Genomic DNA, 16,933 nt, shown 5'->3' on the forward strand with positions numbered 1-16,933 from the left:
TAAAGGTACTTAAATTCTCTTATACGTCCAGTTGAATATAGCAAGTTCTTAGCCGGCCAAAGCTGAGGTTTTTAAGCAAAAAATATTTCACGCTGTACCTCTTAGCATACGAATTCCAGGCAAAACCAAAAGTTTGATAAAGACCTAAAATAATGGACATATTTTAAATATTGTCCTTATAAACTTGCAGAGTTGCCAAAATAACAGATTGTTCATCACTATGTTTTTTCTGAAGTTATGAAATCTGAAATTCAAATGTCTGTTATTATTTAGTGACATCATTCCTCATTGATTTGCCAGAAAGTCTTAACTTTTATGAGAAACAGACCAAAAATATGAGGCAAAATCTGAACATTCTGCAAACTTCTGGACATTTGAGAGGTACAGCCATGAGTCTGGGCAATATAATGGAGTTATTTTTGATCACATTCACTCCTTTGAAGATCAGATTATCATGACCATAAAGAAAGGCAATAAACTGGTAGGTTTCCTTTATTCTTTCAAATATTTCCTTATTCAGTCCTCCAAAGCCAACCATCACTTCATTCTTCTCCTATCACTAAGATGGGTGTCCTTCAAGTAAAATTGCACTATTGCTCAATTTCTTCTAATTCCAGTCTCTCAACCCCAGTACTCCTTCTCCCACCTATCCCTTTTTATAGAATGGTACCACCCTACCCTTGATCTCATATCCAAGTACAATCTCCTTATGAATGTAACAAGATGCTGAAATTAATTTGGAGTTTACTTCTTTTTTTTAAAACTTTTTGGGCCCAATACAGAACCATAGCTCTCAACCTTCCATCTCCAAAACGAGGAACAGTAGCCCTCATAATGTGGAACAAACAGGCAAAATGTGGAACACATACTAATGGCTTACTAGCAGCTTCAGCTAGGAAGGCCAGATGATTATTAAAAAATATGCTGGTTTTTTTATAAAAGAAGATATTTTAATGAATTAATATGATTAATTTCTATTTATCATGGATTTCACTTAAAACAATTCCTAACACTGAATGTGTGACAGAGTCTTTCAATGTGGAACATTGAGGAACTTTGAGGAACATGAACTTTTTAAGACCCCAAATGAGGTACATTCCTCGTAATGAGGTACACTTGAGAGGTATGTACAGAACTGCCTCTTTTCACATAAGAATATCATGTGCCTTCCTGCATTCCAAAAACCTTTGCACACATATTATATAGTGACCTAGTAAAATGAAGGCATAAACAGAATATCTCTGATTTCATTTATTTTGGTTTACCATATTCAATAGCTAAGCTAGCCCTTGAATGAAATAGTTTGATTTTAAGTTATGCCCTGATTGCATTGTCTCTCTTTTTTTAACCTAGGTTTTAGCATTAATATGATTCTTTAGATCACCATTGTCCGCTATACATCAATAGGCATATGCTTTTTATTAACAACATTACTAGTGCATTTCTTATATTTGCTAATTGTTCTTATAAACTTGCTAGAATAACAGGTTTAAGGGCGTAAGCGTACAACTCTGGTATCCCTTGTTATAAAAGAAGCAGTGAAGGTTGATGTATGTGCAATGGGCGAGATGAGGTGAATATGATGCTGAGGTAAGGGTCTACTGTCGCATTGCATGGGAGTGTTGAGGGAGATTTGTTTAATAACTTCAGCATAAGAGGGCTTATTGCAGGCAGGTATGAGACTTGCCAAGCAACTAGTGGGTGGTAGCTTCTTCCATAATGGTTGTGCAGGAGCATATACCCATGTAGGAAAAGCATTGTCAGCTTCCAGGATAATACAGGTCACTCATTCTCCCTCATGTTGGGATTCTGATGAAGGCACAAAGAACAATCATGGCTGCCAGCATGACTGCTTTTTTCTTGACTCCTGTTAAAAGGTCTTGAGCTGAGCAATGAATAGACCCATTCTAAATGTGGTGAGTTTGATGGTCAGGAGATACAGGGGCAAAAATCATCTAGAAAAACAATCAAAAAAGTGTGATGGAGCCATATGTCCCAGAACTTAGGGCAGTTTTAGTCAGTATCAGAGATTTGTACCAGGAAAATGTGGAAAAGTCTTTATTCTGGACACATTCAGCACACTACTGTACTAATGTAAGTTATTCTCTCCTTGAAGGACGGAACCTCTCCATTATGGATTGCAGCCCAGATGGGACATAGTGACGTGGTAAGAGTGTTACTGCTTCGTGGTGCAGACAGGGATATTACATGGAAGGTAAGATATGAGAAAAAAGCTTTTTATAGTTCACTTTAAACCTTAAGACATACTAATCACATTAACCAATATTAACTGAATGCAGTCCCCAGAGAGAAAAATGTATTAGTTTACTATGTTAAGACACCCTTAGTCAGTTGATGCTGCATCTGAATTTCAAGAGTATTTATTTATTTATTTATTTGTTTGTTTGTTTGTTTATTTAAGTCTGGTTTATACTTCTTTATGTTTATTGTCAGCTGTGTTTCACAGCTTCAGCATTTACTCCTCTGCAATTTAATACTCCCCTTGTTGGGTGCTATACATCTGGAGTTTTCAAAGGGGTATCATGTATCCCGGCCCACCCTTTATATTAAGTACAGCAGGAAGGGCAATATCCATTAATCCACAGTCACCCAGACATGGTCACAGACAGACAGAAGTGGCAAACAAATGGTAAACTAGTCTTTGTCTAGATTCTGTGGTGGCTGTTTTTCCAGCCCTCATTGATGACAAATGTTAAAACACAAATGACATCATGCACACTCCCATAGGCTTCTTGACTATGACTGTTGCACTTACAGTTAGCTGGCTGAGAAATGTTCTAGCTACCAACAAAGGTCAAGGGTTTATTGGAGTCCTCTACTCCTAACCAAATCATGAAATACCTTTCCCTAGTGACCTTTCTGGTTTGCCGGGCTAGTTTTAAAATCAAGTTTTTCTGTGACCGTTACAGATGTCTTTTTCTGTCTTAATAGGCCAGCTTAACCAAACACTATTTCTGCTGGAAAAGTTTGTATTTATTAATTATTATAGACTAAATGCCATGATAGTGAAGGACAGATAACATGTATTTTGGTTTGGTCAATTCTGTGACATAAAGGAATGAAGTCCTGACTACAAACCAGACAGGCCTGAGCACTGGAGGAGCTGGTGTGGGCAGGGAGAGAAATTACATGGCAAGGTCTGTTTGCCTGTGCCAAGTGTCAGTGAGAGGAATGGGGATGCTTGTCAGGGTGCATACACCATAAGTAGAATCCCCATTGGATACTGGAGGTCATTCAAGGAGCTTAAAGCAAGGTGGGGGAGAAAGGGTTATGCCACTTGTGGAAGCCAGTGACCCCCCCCCACACACACACACACACACACACACACACACACACACACACACACACACACACACATACACACACAATGGCCTGTTGCATGCACCCTTCATTGAGCCCTTATGGTCCTGCACAAGGTGAACCTCAGGGCCACTAGAGAAAACCCCCAAACCCCTGAGGGAATAATGACACTCACTTGGCAGTCACCCTAAGGGCAATCAATGGGCTGTAGGGTTCTCACCCCTGGGGCATCAAATGTAACTAGGTCAGTTAAGTGTCAAAGTGGAAAACCTGTGGGTCAGAAAAAGGACTGAAGAAAAACATTTAATTAGATTTTATGTGGAATGAAAACAAATAGCTAAGTTTATAAATATCTTGGCTCAATGATTTACAAAATGCCACTGAGCTAATTTTTTACATGGAGTGACTTATAATGATTAATGGAAATCTGGTAAAAACACGAGGAAATATCTCTATTCTTCATCCTAGAGGGCTTCCTCCTAGCTTCTAGAAGCCTTATAGCACCCAGATGCCTCCCTGACAGTTCTCCACAGCTACTCTGAGTTGGCCACAAAGTAAGGAAACAAAACTCTGTCCCTACAAAACTTTATGAGAACCTCTGCATGTTGCTTTGTGATGCATAGTATGTACTTTTATTTACATAACTATTTTGCTTCTCCCTACAAAACTTTATGAGAACCTCTGCATGTTGCTTTGTGATGCATAGTATGTACTTTTATTTACATAACTATTTTGCTTTTCATGAAAATAAAATATACCAAATCCACAGTTTTTTGCATTGCCTATCTATTAGGTCTACAAGTTTTGCTGTTTACGTAATATTTGTTCAGTAAGTAGCTACACTGATCTGAAATGGCCCAGTTTCAACAATAACCCATGCTAAGGACAAAACAGCAAATACAGGAGAATCAAATTAGTGATGTAGAAACCCAACAGGCACATCCAACCTACTCTCTATGGAAATAAATTCAGGATAACTTTGATCCACTGTTGTGTCTGCTATATGATTTTATGAAGGAGAGCTTCATTTTTGGTACAGCTGCAATTGCCCTTGTAGGATGATATTGATATATTTTACTTTCATTTACAAAAGTAGTTAATTAGGGATATTTGCCACTGGTAGAATAAGAGATACTTGTCTTTTGTAAGAGAAGTTACTCCAATTATTTTACAGGCTTAAATGGTATCATAAGTTAGACTACTCCCATGTCAGTGAGTGGACATGATTATTAATAGATGTAGGTTTCTAAAGTCATTAGACCGAATGATGTATGTGTAACAGGTCTCATGATGTGGCAGAGTAAGTCTTGTGGAAAAGAAATGAGGTATCCTAAGTATGACAGTCTACAACTAACAGAAATGTAGAGAGAGAGAGAGAGAGAGAATCCTGCTGGAGCTACATTTTTTTATCAAAGAACATTTGAGATTTTAATGTTTAAATTAGTCTTTGGGGGCTGAACAATAAGGAAATAAGTTTCTGATAAAGCAAAAGGCAGAATTAGGTGACTGAAGTAGTCCTAACATGTCAAATGATGCATCTTGTCTCTGCTGCAGTGTCAACATATTAATTCTCTGTTAGACCGCATACTACTCATGTTCAAATACCTTCTACTACTATTGGTGTACCTTCTTCCCCTTGAATAATTATTCAGATAAGGTGGTCCTGCCAGCCAAACGCCTTCTATATCAGCCTCTGTTTTTCTTTGGTCGGGCTCAGACCCTTACTCATTTTGAACACAAACTGGCTAGTGGCAGCATGATGTATTTCTTTTTATCAAAATGAAAGTACGTCCAACAGAGAAGGACACAGCATTATAATTATACATCTGTATACTAAAATATGCATCATTTGACTTGGGATAAAACATATTTCAGCAAACTGTGATATTTATAAAAGACATGCCACAAGCTGTGATACTTGTGGGAGTTTGTGGGCCTATATCCCTTCATATGGGTTGCAGAAGTGACTCGCATCCTTGCAAAAATACTGTTTTGATGTTTTAGAAAGGATTCAATTATGCTACTGTTGATTACTTTTAACTGACAAAACAATTGATTTAAGTGCTCCCAACAAAAGATTGTATACTCATATATTCTGTCTGACACAACATAATCCATAAAGTCACTGACCCCAGCAAACAGCTTTATGAAAAATCATTGCTTTACTGAAGTACAATCATGTCTGAGGAAGAATTTTAAGAAAAAAAAAGCTATGCTTATACTTACCAGAAAGACTGTTAGCTAACCAGAATAATAGATAAACTTTTTTTTTAAATAAAAAAACAAAAACCTCCCAGGATGCCATGCGTGTCTAAGCAAACAACTTCAAGCATGCACAGTCCTGACTTCCTTTAAAATATATGCACTGTGCATACATCATCATTTACACCCTGAAAGCATGTAGAGTATCTTAGATGTCCTTTACACTGATGAAGATACTGAAGGAGCATTAAACTCCATTTAAACAATGACATTATCTGGAAAAGGTAAGAATTTTTTCTTAAATAGTGTAATTATATTATAGTAAAGACTCACATCTGGTTGTGAACAATTCAGGATTTATTGATGTCTGGCTGGGTTTGATAAATTTTGCTCTCATTATCAAACCTCACCACAGTGGGCAAATCCAGCAATAACCCAACCAAACAGGAATTAAGTAAATAACAAAAGACTGGCAGGATAATTTGCAGGAAAACCACATACCTTTATTAAAAACAAGAAAATAAACAGACAATGGTCCCAATTCAAAACAACTTGCTCTCAGTGGAAGTGACCACTTCCACTGAGAGCAGTCATAGAGCAGCTCTTTTGGAATCAGGCCTCTGGTGTAAGCCTTTACAGATAGGCCCTGCACTTAAATAAGTCACTTACAGTGAGAGTAAGTCTTTCAAATCAGGGTAGACTTTCACTGATAGCAACTATTTTGCAATCTGGCCCAATATCAACAAGCTTTCAAAGATAGAAAAAATATTTGAAAAAGTTGTGATCTTTGCAAGAGACAGGAGGCAAGCTGTGGTCCTTGAGGGGTTTTAGAGGGTTATGTACTAGAATATACTACAAAAATAAAAAATATATAATTTATAATTTATTATCAGTTGACAAGAATGATAAACATATGCATATATAAACATTCCTTTGAACACTGTAAATCATCTGTCCCTCACAAAAGGCTTATGCTAATGATATTATTTAATTGTGACAGTATATAATGTTTAACTTTTGGATGGTTAAACATTATATATGATGACTACATGTGCCAAGTGTTTCTAAGAGAAGGACCAGCTATACAGTTTTCAGTGCACTGGAAATGTGAAGAAAGAATGTAAGAATTCTACCAACAATGCTATTGTGACTGATATGAATTCATATTCCAACATGACAGGGCATGATGGGGCATTGCAGTCTTGAGCTGATGTGCTTCAGATGAGATGCTAAATATTAAGTCATACCTGCAAGATCTGATATTAGTTCAAATGGAGTTATGGATCCCATGGCAATCAGTGATGAAGCATAGAGATATTTCCTCGTGTTTTTACCAGACTTCCATTAATCATTATAAGTCACTCCATGTAAAAAATTAGCTCACTGGCATTTTGTAAATCATTGAGCCAAGATATTTATAAACACTGCATGCAATGGCAAGCAAACATTGTGTGAAGCACTGGTCACATGCATTTCGAGCAGTAGCATAAGTCATAAAAGAAGCTCACACCGACATTTGCTGCATACCAAACTAAATTATTGTGTATTGTGCTGTAAGATTTTAAAGGAAGGAGTCAGAGGAACAAATAAGCTGAAAAGTCAATGATGACAGATTATTCCTGGTACTTCACAAGAAAATAATTTAGGAAAAAGAAATGTGTTGCTAGGCATTGTGCTTGTCCTTAAGTGGAGTAATTGGCATTTATTTTGTTAGCACAGAAATAGTCATTAGTAATACAATTACAATCCAGCTTTAGAAACACATACTCAAAATGTTTGTGAAACTTAGCAGATGCTTCTGCGATCACACAACTATATTCATATTACAGTACCATGTCTTCTAGACTGTACTGCTGAAGAAACTGGTCTGCGTTAAAAAGAAACCCTTGTTTTATGTATGCTGTTTCACTTATTGCTTATCTTTGCACATGATTACAGTACAGAATAAATCATTTGCATTTTATTGTAATTTTGGCTTTTATAAATATGATGATGCTGGTTCTGAAACTTGTTGGAAGCAAAGACATATGCTACAAAGGTCAGCATTTAGTCAATTGTGATGTTTTCCTTCTATAATTCCTTGAAGTTCACTGCAAGATTGTATAAGCCTACATCTAGAACCAGACCAAAGTCAAATGGGGGCCAAGAGAGGGTGATAGAAAAGGCTCCCCCCACAATCATACCAGATTTCCTCTACGTGGCTATTCTGGCAAGAGGTTCAAAAGACAAGGCCCCTGATGCTTGAAAGAATGTTCCAATAGGACTAAGCTGGTTTACATTATGAGAAGTTGGTAACAGGATCACATTTGTTGTATAAGAGGCCGCAATCAATACTATCTAGATAGACGGGGCTAGATTAAAGGCAATAAAAAGAATTTGTGACAAAAATACATTTGGCTGTTTTCTACAAGATGAAACAATATGTGCTTGTACATACTTTAAAATATGTACTTGTTAAAGTAGTTTTGATAATGTGGTTTCCACCGTTATAACTAATAGTTCTATTTCCACCATTATAAGTAATATCAGTAATCAATCTCTTGCCCCACTATGTGAATCCATATGTTGACCATGCTGGATAATTTACGTTCATAATATGCTAACAATCTCAACACTATGAAGCAAGAAAGAAAGAAAGAAGGACAGAGAGTCTTGGTAGCTAACACCAAAAAAATTATGCAACTTCACTTTTATAGCACCCTGCAGATTCAGTGTCTACAAAAACACGCAAGCAAGCAATACAAAGCCTTTAAGAATGCTGTCTTTGAACTTCACAAATAGCTGTTTATTCTGGTTTTAGAAAATCCACTCTTGCCATCTGCAGCTGCATAAACAAATACAGATATACTTACGAATATGGTCCGATGTATACTACTGCCTAAGTAAATAAGTTTAGTAAGCCTTATCATTGTTATATGCTAAATAATATCTTTTTATGGTTGTGTTTCTGTTTCTAAATATTGAGCGCCTAAAACAGAATGCATGTATACATCAAAACCTATCATAAACTCTATTACTAATCTACACTTACAGTATCTCAACATCCACAAATATTCGGTGCACAAACTGTGAATCAAAATGTCGCAGATTATAGACTGCAATATCTGGAATCAATACATACTGAAGACATTTACATAATAAAACACTGTAAACAGATGGTTGGGGATTAGAAAAGCCATTCCTGGAACATTGAATCAAATTTCTGTCCTGTGAAAAAGGATGAGGGACTGATGCTTTAGTTATTGGGCCTCTTGCCCCACCTCCATTCAGCCAGCTTCATCCATAGCACCCTTTTAACTAAAAAGGGAAATTTCTTCTGCCCTGACCAATGTGCATGTCAAACAAATGTGCATTACCGTACAGTTAGTTGTCACATAAATATGCTACTCGTGAGGATCAAATGATTTTAAACAGACAAAAACATATACATTTGTCTGCAAACAATATGCATAATGTTTACAGTTTAATTTCTTATGTTCTTTACCAGACTATTATTAACTCATTCACTCCAATGGAGCGCAGTAAGTTGCACTGTAACTTCCAATGGGCAGAGCCTAAGCCTTTTATCAGAATCAAATGATGTCCTCACATTTCAAACAAATGCTCATATCTATGGAAACATAGTGGTTATGAAATAAGTATAAATGGCAAAGTTTTCAGCATAAACTGTTTTTATAGTGGTAGTATTCTTTAAGTTCTAAACCAAATTTTATAAGTTACAGTAACTATTAACATTTGTAATATTTTGTAAACAACTTACAATATTTCAGCAACCACTCAAGTTACACACATACTGTCAGCAGCATTTTATTCATCTAGCTGAGAGCATTATTATGAAGCCAAGGAGCTCTGTCTGTGTTACTTGGTTGTTGAGATTTTTAGTAAAATATGACAATTATATATATATATATATATATATATATATATATAAATTAATGTCATAAAAATGACAATTAATATCCATGTGTCTGCACTGGACAGAGGTCAAATATTAATGTAGTCGCGTTTGCCATTATGTAAGCTTTAAGATGAAATCTTTTAAAATCTTATACTTAGCATGGTTTTAGAATTACTGATGCAAATGTGAACAAGCAATATTTGATGCCTAGAGGCGTCAGTAGGAGTTAACTGCAGATGCACCTGGAGGCATCACTTAGATCTAATGAGTTAAGAGGAAGGTAGCATTTAGTTCACTTGTTCTGCTGTTTTTCTTGTGAATTTCATTATCAGAAACCACTTGCATGTTGTGGTTTTTGAATAAAACTAACAAGACTTGTTTATGTTGAATAATTGGCCCTATTTTACAGTGATTCCAGAGGCAGGTCTCTGCTTATATGTTAATGATAGCTAGAACTTTGCTAAGGTATGCGATGTAGTATAACAATAACCCATAGCTAGGTGTGGGTAATGCTGGATTTGCCCACTGGTGGCATGGTTTGGTCACAAGGGAAAAAGGAAAGCCAGAATTTGTAAAGAATTGTGATCTAACTGAGAAATAGGCTGGAATTGGTAAAGAATTGTGGTCTAACTGAGAAATAGGATGGAATTTGTAAAGAATTGTGGTCTAACTGAATATGTGAAGGACAGTCATAATCACTCTTAAATCTTAACGTTGAAGGGGAAGGAATTAATACATTCAAAGAAGTTGCAAATGCTGCTAACTTTGATAAGATTTATAGTGAAGTCGAAGCAGAGGCTTATCATTTAAAAAGGCTGCAGTGGCAGCGTTTCCATCTTGAAGCTAGCATGCAAGTGATCCCTTGAGGTATTAGAGTTAAATGCATGCCTAGTTACAGCAATAGTTATCCAGATTTACTTGCAAGATAGCAAGCTATAAATCTGGAAACCAGTTTTAAACACGCAGTTGCTGATAGATTATTTTAAACCAGACGAAGAGAATACTGCGAAATGAATTAAATCAAAACAAGTTGAACTGGAAGAGATGGATCTTACAGATTCCTGTATTAATAAGTTAGAGACACTTCAATTTTACCTAAATATGTATGAGGCCAAGCTAAAAGAACAGAAGATACAGAAGCTACATAGCGATGTCTCTGATTTTAAGGAAGGCCGAATCTTTGAGTGACCTAAGGAAATTAAACAGAACATTAATAATAGGAATGCAGATACTAGGAGAACAGGAACTCGAGAAGTACCTAAAGTTCCTATAGTGCAAGAAAGTAACAACTTCAGAGAAGAACATGTACTAATTGCTACTACTACGCATGAAGAGGGTAGCAAAGCTTCTACCTCTGATAATGCCACTCAAGATGAATTGTTATTGTCAAGAAATACATTGACTAAACCCAAGCAAGAAGCAGCGCATTTACCAACTACACATAAACTTCCAATTTTTTTGAAACAGAACTGGCAGCGAAACCCCCAGAGCATAAGTCAGAACAGAAAAATAAAAAAGATACAACAGTAGAGGAAACATCTTTAATTGTGAATCTTTCAGATTATATGTTAAGTAAGGAAGAAATAAGCCTGTTAAACCGAGGCACAACTTTTATCATAGGATTTAAGTGAATTTGTTCTTGAAGCCAAGTATCTTGGTAGAAATTTTTCATTACAAAGCATTTTTGGTAAACAAACCAACTATTCTGCGAATCCTTATAAACAACCTAGTATTTTTGTTCCAGTTAAGCACCCAGCTGTAGATCTGTTCATAATTCTTTGTGAGAATGAAGTTCAACAAATAAGATAAAAAGGTGAACCAGTTAAGCATTTTTATAACATTACATCAAAAGAGAAGGAAGCCTTGTATAGATTACAAAGGATGGAAGAAGTGGTCATTAAACTGGCTGACAAAGGAGGAGCTATAGTGGTTTTGAATTCTTCCTGGTATCGATCAGCAATGGAACATATGTTGACTAATTTGAAAACATATCAGCGAATAACTAAAATAGAAATGGAAAGGATGATAAAAAGTGTAAAAGATGAATTATATGAAATGTTGATGCAAGGTCGCTTAAAGGAAGAGCTCTATGAATTGTTTGATACATCGTTCTTGACTATACCATCTATTAGTGGCCTACCAAAAATCACAAAGATAGTAAAAATCCTCCCCTACGCCCCATAGTAGCAGGGAAGGGATGGGTCACAGAATCTTTGTTGGTATTTGTAGAAAATGAACTTAAGAACTTGCTAATTAAAGCTGACACTGTACTAAGGGATGCAGGCGACTTTCTTTGTAATTTGAGTTCAGCTATGAGCAGAATTAATGTGCACATGGATTTATTATTGGTCATGATGGATATTTGTAGCCTCTTTACTTCGATTCCCAATGATTATGGGATTGCAGCTATTAGATCTATAGCAAAAGAGTTAAGGCCAGAGTAAATGGATGTAGAGCTGATATGTTCCTTACTTGAGCTGATTTTGAAACCAATATATTTGTTTATGGAGAAAATATATATTGGCAGTGATGGGGTGTAGTTATGGGCACCCCATGAGCAAGCAGTTATTCGAACTTGGTTCTCTTCAAATGGGAGAAAGAAAAGATATTCCATTCAGTGAATTCATGCGTGCACAATTTAGTGTTCTATGGAGGTTATGTGGATGACATATTCCTTTTATGGAAGGGGGGGTGCAGATCAACTTCACATGTTTGTCAACTACTTACAACAGACCACACATTCTTTAAGGTTTATGATGCAGTTTTCAGAGAAGAATATAGATTTTTGGATGTAAAGGTAATACTACAGGAGGAACAAGGTATCGAAACGTTGATACATAGGAAGGAGATGTGGAGAAATCACTATCTGTTCAAAAGTAGTATGCACCCCAGACATGTCACAAAGAACATAATGGACAATGAGGTAATGATAATTTCCAGATTATGTAGTAAGGATGTGGAGTTTGAAAAAGAGAAGAACAAACTACAGACCCATTTGGCTAAGAGAGGTTATACTGACAAAGAGACGATGATAACTGAAACTCGTCTAAAGGATATGAGAAAGAACAAGGGAAAACCATATTTTAAGAGAAGTAATTATACTGAAGGAACAAAAGAAGATAAAAAGAACATTACTTCCAATGTTGAACAGCTACCCTTTGTCCGTCTTCTTCTTTCGGCTTTTCCCAATTAGGGGTCACCACAGTGGATCACCTGTCCGCTCATAATTGGCAGTGGAGTTTTACAGTGTCAAGTTGCCAGCCTGGCACCCAACCTTCCACAGAAAGCACGCACACACACACACACACACACACACACACACACACACACACACACACACACACGCACTCACACCTAGGGACAATTTAGAGTGTCCAATCCACTTGCAACATGTCTTTGGGATGTGGGAGGAAACTGGAGCACCCGGGGGAAACCCACGTGACCACAGGGAGGACATGCAGACTCCACACAGAAGGCACCCCAGCCAAGGTTCGAACCAGAGAACCTCTTGCTGTGAGGCGACAATACTAACCACTGCACCACTGTGGCCACCCTAACTTATTCTAATGATTGTACACAAGTTTGTGACATCATAAAAAAGTATTGGTCGGTTTTGACACAAGATAACAAGTTACGTGAGATAGTAGGACAGCGACCTACATTTGTCTTTAAGAACAAAAAGAATTTTAAAAAGGTGACTATGTCTGAAATATGGAATTCCCAGACCAGTAATCTCTAATAAGAGGGGTACATTCAAGTATGTAAATTGTTCAGCATGCAGAGTCATAGATTCTGGTAACTTCTTCAGATATCCCATTTCAGGTTTGGAATACGTTTTCTCCTGTTATACAACTTGTCAAACACAACATGTGGTTTACCTAGCAACCTGCCAACAATGCACTGCCTACTATGTAGGCAAAACTGATCAACCCTTTAAGAACAGAGTGCTTAGTCATTTAAGGGACATAAGAAATAAAGATATTAACAATGCCCTGGCACACCATGTAATAGAAAACTCAATACATAATTTTCAGTTCAAAGAAATAGAATGTACTGTCCAAAGCATGAGAAAGGGGGTTATTAATAATGCAACTGAAAAAAACCCGAAGTTAAATGGATAGGGAATTTAAGAGTGGAACTGCGTCCTGGTTTGAATACCGTAGTTCCGCTAAAACTGACACTCAAAGACAGATGCCCTGTGATTGGACACAATTGAGGTGTGTACCCTTTATTGGAATCTGATTGGACCTAAGCTAATAGGTTGAAATAAAAAGCTTTGGCACAAGGAAGGTATTTGATTGGTAGCTAAGGATTTTATTAATGAAAAGGGAATCCAGAGTTTTAATGATCTCAAGAAGGCAAGGCAGAAAGCGCTTATTGAGAGTAAAATAATTCCTTACAAATATTTTATTGGATTCTGTGTCGTTTTAGTGGAGTTTTAGAAATAAACAGGAATTACGTTTTATGTCAGTTGTGGTTGGTGTTGTTTTGGATTTCTACATGTTTATAGGTACTTTGAGTAATATGGCCTCACTGAAGTATTTAATCACTTAAGCTGAATAGCTGTGGTTTCAAGGGAAGCATGCTGATTTGTTGACAAGAACTCTGTGTGTGTGTGTGTGTGTGTGTGTGTGTGTGTGTGTGTGTGTGTGTGTGTGTGTGTGTGTGTGTGTGTGTGTGTGTGTGTGTATTGTGTGTGTGTGTGTGTGTGTGTGTGTGTGTGTGTGTGTGTGTGCGTGTGTGTGTGTGTTTTATATATATATATATATATATATATATATATATATATATATATATATATATATATATATGGGTCTACTTTTCTTTATCGAAACTTCACAATCTTGAAAACAAAAGTAAAACCCCACTTCCGCGAAAGTGCACTACATCGAAAGTGCACTTTCTCAAAAGACGATTCACCGAATAGGAAAAAAAATAAAAAACTACTGTAAGCACTGTTTTGCAGGGGGGCAAGCCCCCCTGCACCCAAACACCCACCCTACTTAAATATATTAACTCCAAGATCGCACTACAGTGGGGAAAAGGATATATTTCCTTATCCTGACTGTAATGCGCTTCAGCGAATCGTCTTTTGCGAAAGTGCACTTCTGATGTAGTACACTTTTAAATGCCGAAACCTTGAGTTTTACAAAAACAAACCCAAAACACAGAGATTTCAGTATCTCCACATTTAAAAGTGAAAAAAAAAACACATATGAACTAAAATAAAGTGTTTGCAGGGGGCAAGCCCCCTTGTACCCCCCACACACCCCCTACTTAAATACATTAACTCCGAGATTGCGCTACAGTGAAGAGAATGGTAAGTGCAACAGGAGCATTTTACTTTATTTATTTTAGGTGTCTGTATTTTTTTAAACTCGAGTTTTCTGCATTTAAAAGTGGACCTATATAAATATACATATATATATATATATATATATATATATATATATATATATATATATATATATATATATATATATATATATATATATTTTTTTTTTTTTTTTTTTTTTCTGAGTGTAGAGAAGAGAAACCCATTGGTCAAAGTTATTTCATCAGTTTTTCTTTGATTTACCAGCATTCAGTAGACTTGCTGTCGATATATAAGATGTGAAGAGATCTCTTGGTCATACAGCATAAGAACTGCTGAGGTGGAACACTATGAGACTTAGACATGTCTTTTTATCTTCTTAAGTTTGTGCTTGGAGGCATATAAACTATTTTCATCTGTTTCTATTTTCCATTGAGAAAATCAACAGCCCAATCTGAATGTCATCTGGCACTGATAAGGATGTAGCACTTAATGTATGTGTAGCATATGTCATTCAACCCTACATCTTTCTTCTGGTCTATATGTGTGAAGAAGTGTGAAATTCTGAAAAAAGAGTAGAAGGGATAGTACAGTCTTCTTTTAATTAAGACAGTGCTACAATGATAAAGGTGTGAAGGATAACTCTCCTTGGTTTCAGAGCTGCACATTTGTTTTTTGACACTGTAGGTGTTTAGATGAATACCTCTAAAGTCATCAAATGTTTCAGCATTGCTCTGCGGCTGAAAAGAAGTTTCATTTTCCAGTAACCTCACCTTTTGCACAGTATGTTTAAGTCTTATTAGCCTGCAGTCATCTTTGTTTGCAGCATCTCCTCTATCTTTTGTAGCATGGAGTAACTGCAGGTGTAGATAGGTCATTACAAAGGTCATGGGTGAGGTAACAGTGCACTAAGAATGAGTAAGATAGGTCATTACAAGGGTCATGGGTGAGGTAACAGTGCACTAAGAATGAGTAGTGAGGTCACCACAAGGGTCATGGGTGAGGTAATAGTGCACTAAGAATGAGTAGTGAGGTCACCACAAGGGTCATGGGTGAGGTAACAGTTCACTAAGAATGAGTAGTGAGGTCACCACAAGGGTCATGGGTGACATAACAGTGTGCTAAGAATGAGTAGTGAGGTCACCACAAGGGTTATGGGTGAGGTAACAGTGCACGTGTAGTGGGTGTTTCAGCCTTGCACTGTGTGCTTTGAAGGTGTACATACATATCCTTTATCCATTTTCAGAATTTTAGACTGCTAATGAGACATGAGTCATGATTTCAAAAACAGCCATTTAACAATATCATCATAATCCAGCCCCTGTCTGCAAAAGTGCGTGACTGGACATGACATGAATATAATTTTTTATATACTACATAGTAAAATAAGGTAAGGTGTAACTGAGCAAAAATGTGTATTCTCTTTTGTTATATGGAGAAAACTGATGATTGTTATAAGACTTGCTTAACACTTGAGTAGGCTGCATGACATCATTTTATGGTAGGTAGCCAACTGATTTGGCCCCAGCAGGTCAGCCGTACCTTTCATACAGCTTCAGCTATGTGTGCATCTGGTTTAGTCAACTTTGTACAGAAGGCGGGGCATTTCTTTCTGCACAGAACTATTTAGGTAAGAGTAGAATTTGGAGGCCAAGGTAATGACTCTATTTATATGGTCATTTTGGGTAGGGATGTGGAAATTATTTAAGTCACTAAGTAGGTGCAGGAGATGTGAGAAGTCCCTAAATACCAGTGTATTTGTTTTTGGGATATCTACAGTCTTGTATGAACATCACCAATTTGTGGTCTGACTGGATGATCAAGGATGACACCTGTGGAGTCATACATGAAGGGCAATTTTGGTAAAGATAAGAACCAGGATATTATGCCCCCTTGGTAGTGTGTGTTTACATAGTTAAGGATGCATTGCGCATTCTTGCCATTTGTAATGCAAGAAAGACAGTTTATTGCAAGGCAATTTTTAGGGTTTCTAGGGCTATGTTGGCGATCATGACACCTGTGCTGATGATACAGAGGTGTGAGCTGGTGCTTGAGATTACTTAGAATTCTACGATGGTTGGGTAATGACTCCTTAACCACAGCAGCACCCTAGCTGTGGTAGCAGTGCTTTGCACTTTGGTGATGTGCTTGCATTGCTTATTGAGCACTTCATCTGCTTCTGTGAAATCACTTTCAAG

The 16,933-nt window shown here is 36.9% G+C and overlaps 1 protein-coding gene across 2 annotated transcripts in view; it reads left to right on the forward strand.

Moving 5' to 3' along the window:
• The window catches only part of ANKRD29 (ankyrin repeat domain 29), a 648,684-nt gene that overhangs the window by 306,111 nt on the left and 325,640 nt on the right, over nucleotides 1-16,933 (forward strand). For both annotated transcript variants that reach the window (XM_044065358.1, XM_044065359.1), the window contains exon 7: nucleotides 2,117-2,215. In XM_044065358.1, the coding sequence (XP_043921293.1) occupies nucleotides 2,117-2,215 (99 nt within the window). The remainder of the gene's footprint in view (nucleotides 1-2,116; nucleotides 2,216-16,933) is intronic.

The sequence above is a fragment of the Protopterus annectens genome, chromosome 3.part0, assembly GCF_019279795.1.
Source record: "Protopterus annectens isolate FY-2018-M chromosome 3.part0, PAN1.0, whole genome shotgun sequence".
Lineage (NCBI taxonomy): Eukaryota > Metazoa > Chordata > Ceratodontiformes > Protopteridae > Protopterus > Protopterus annectens.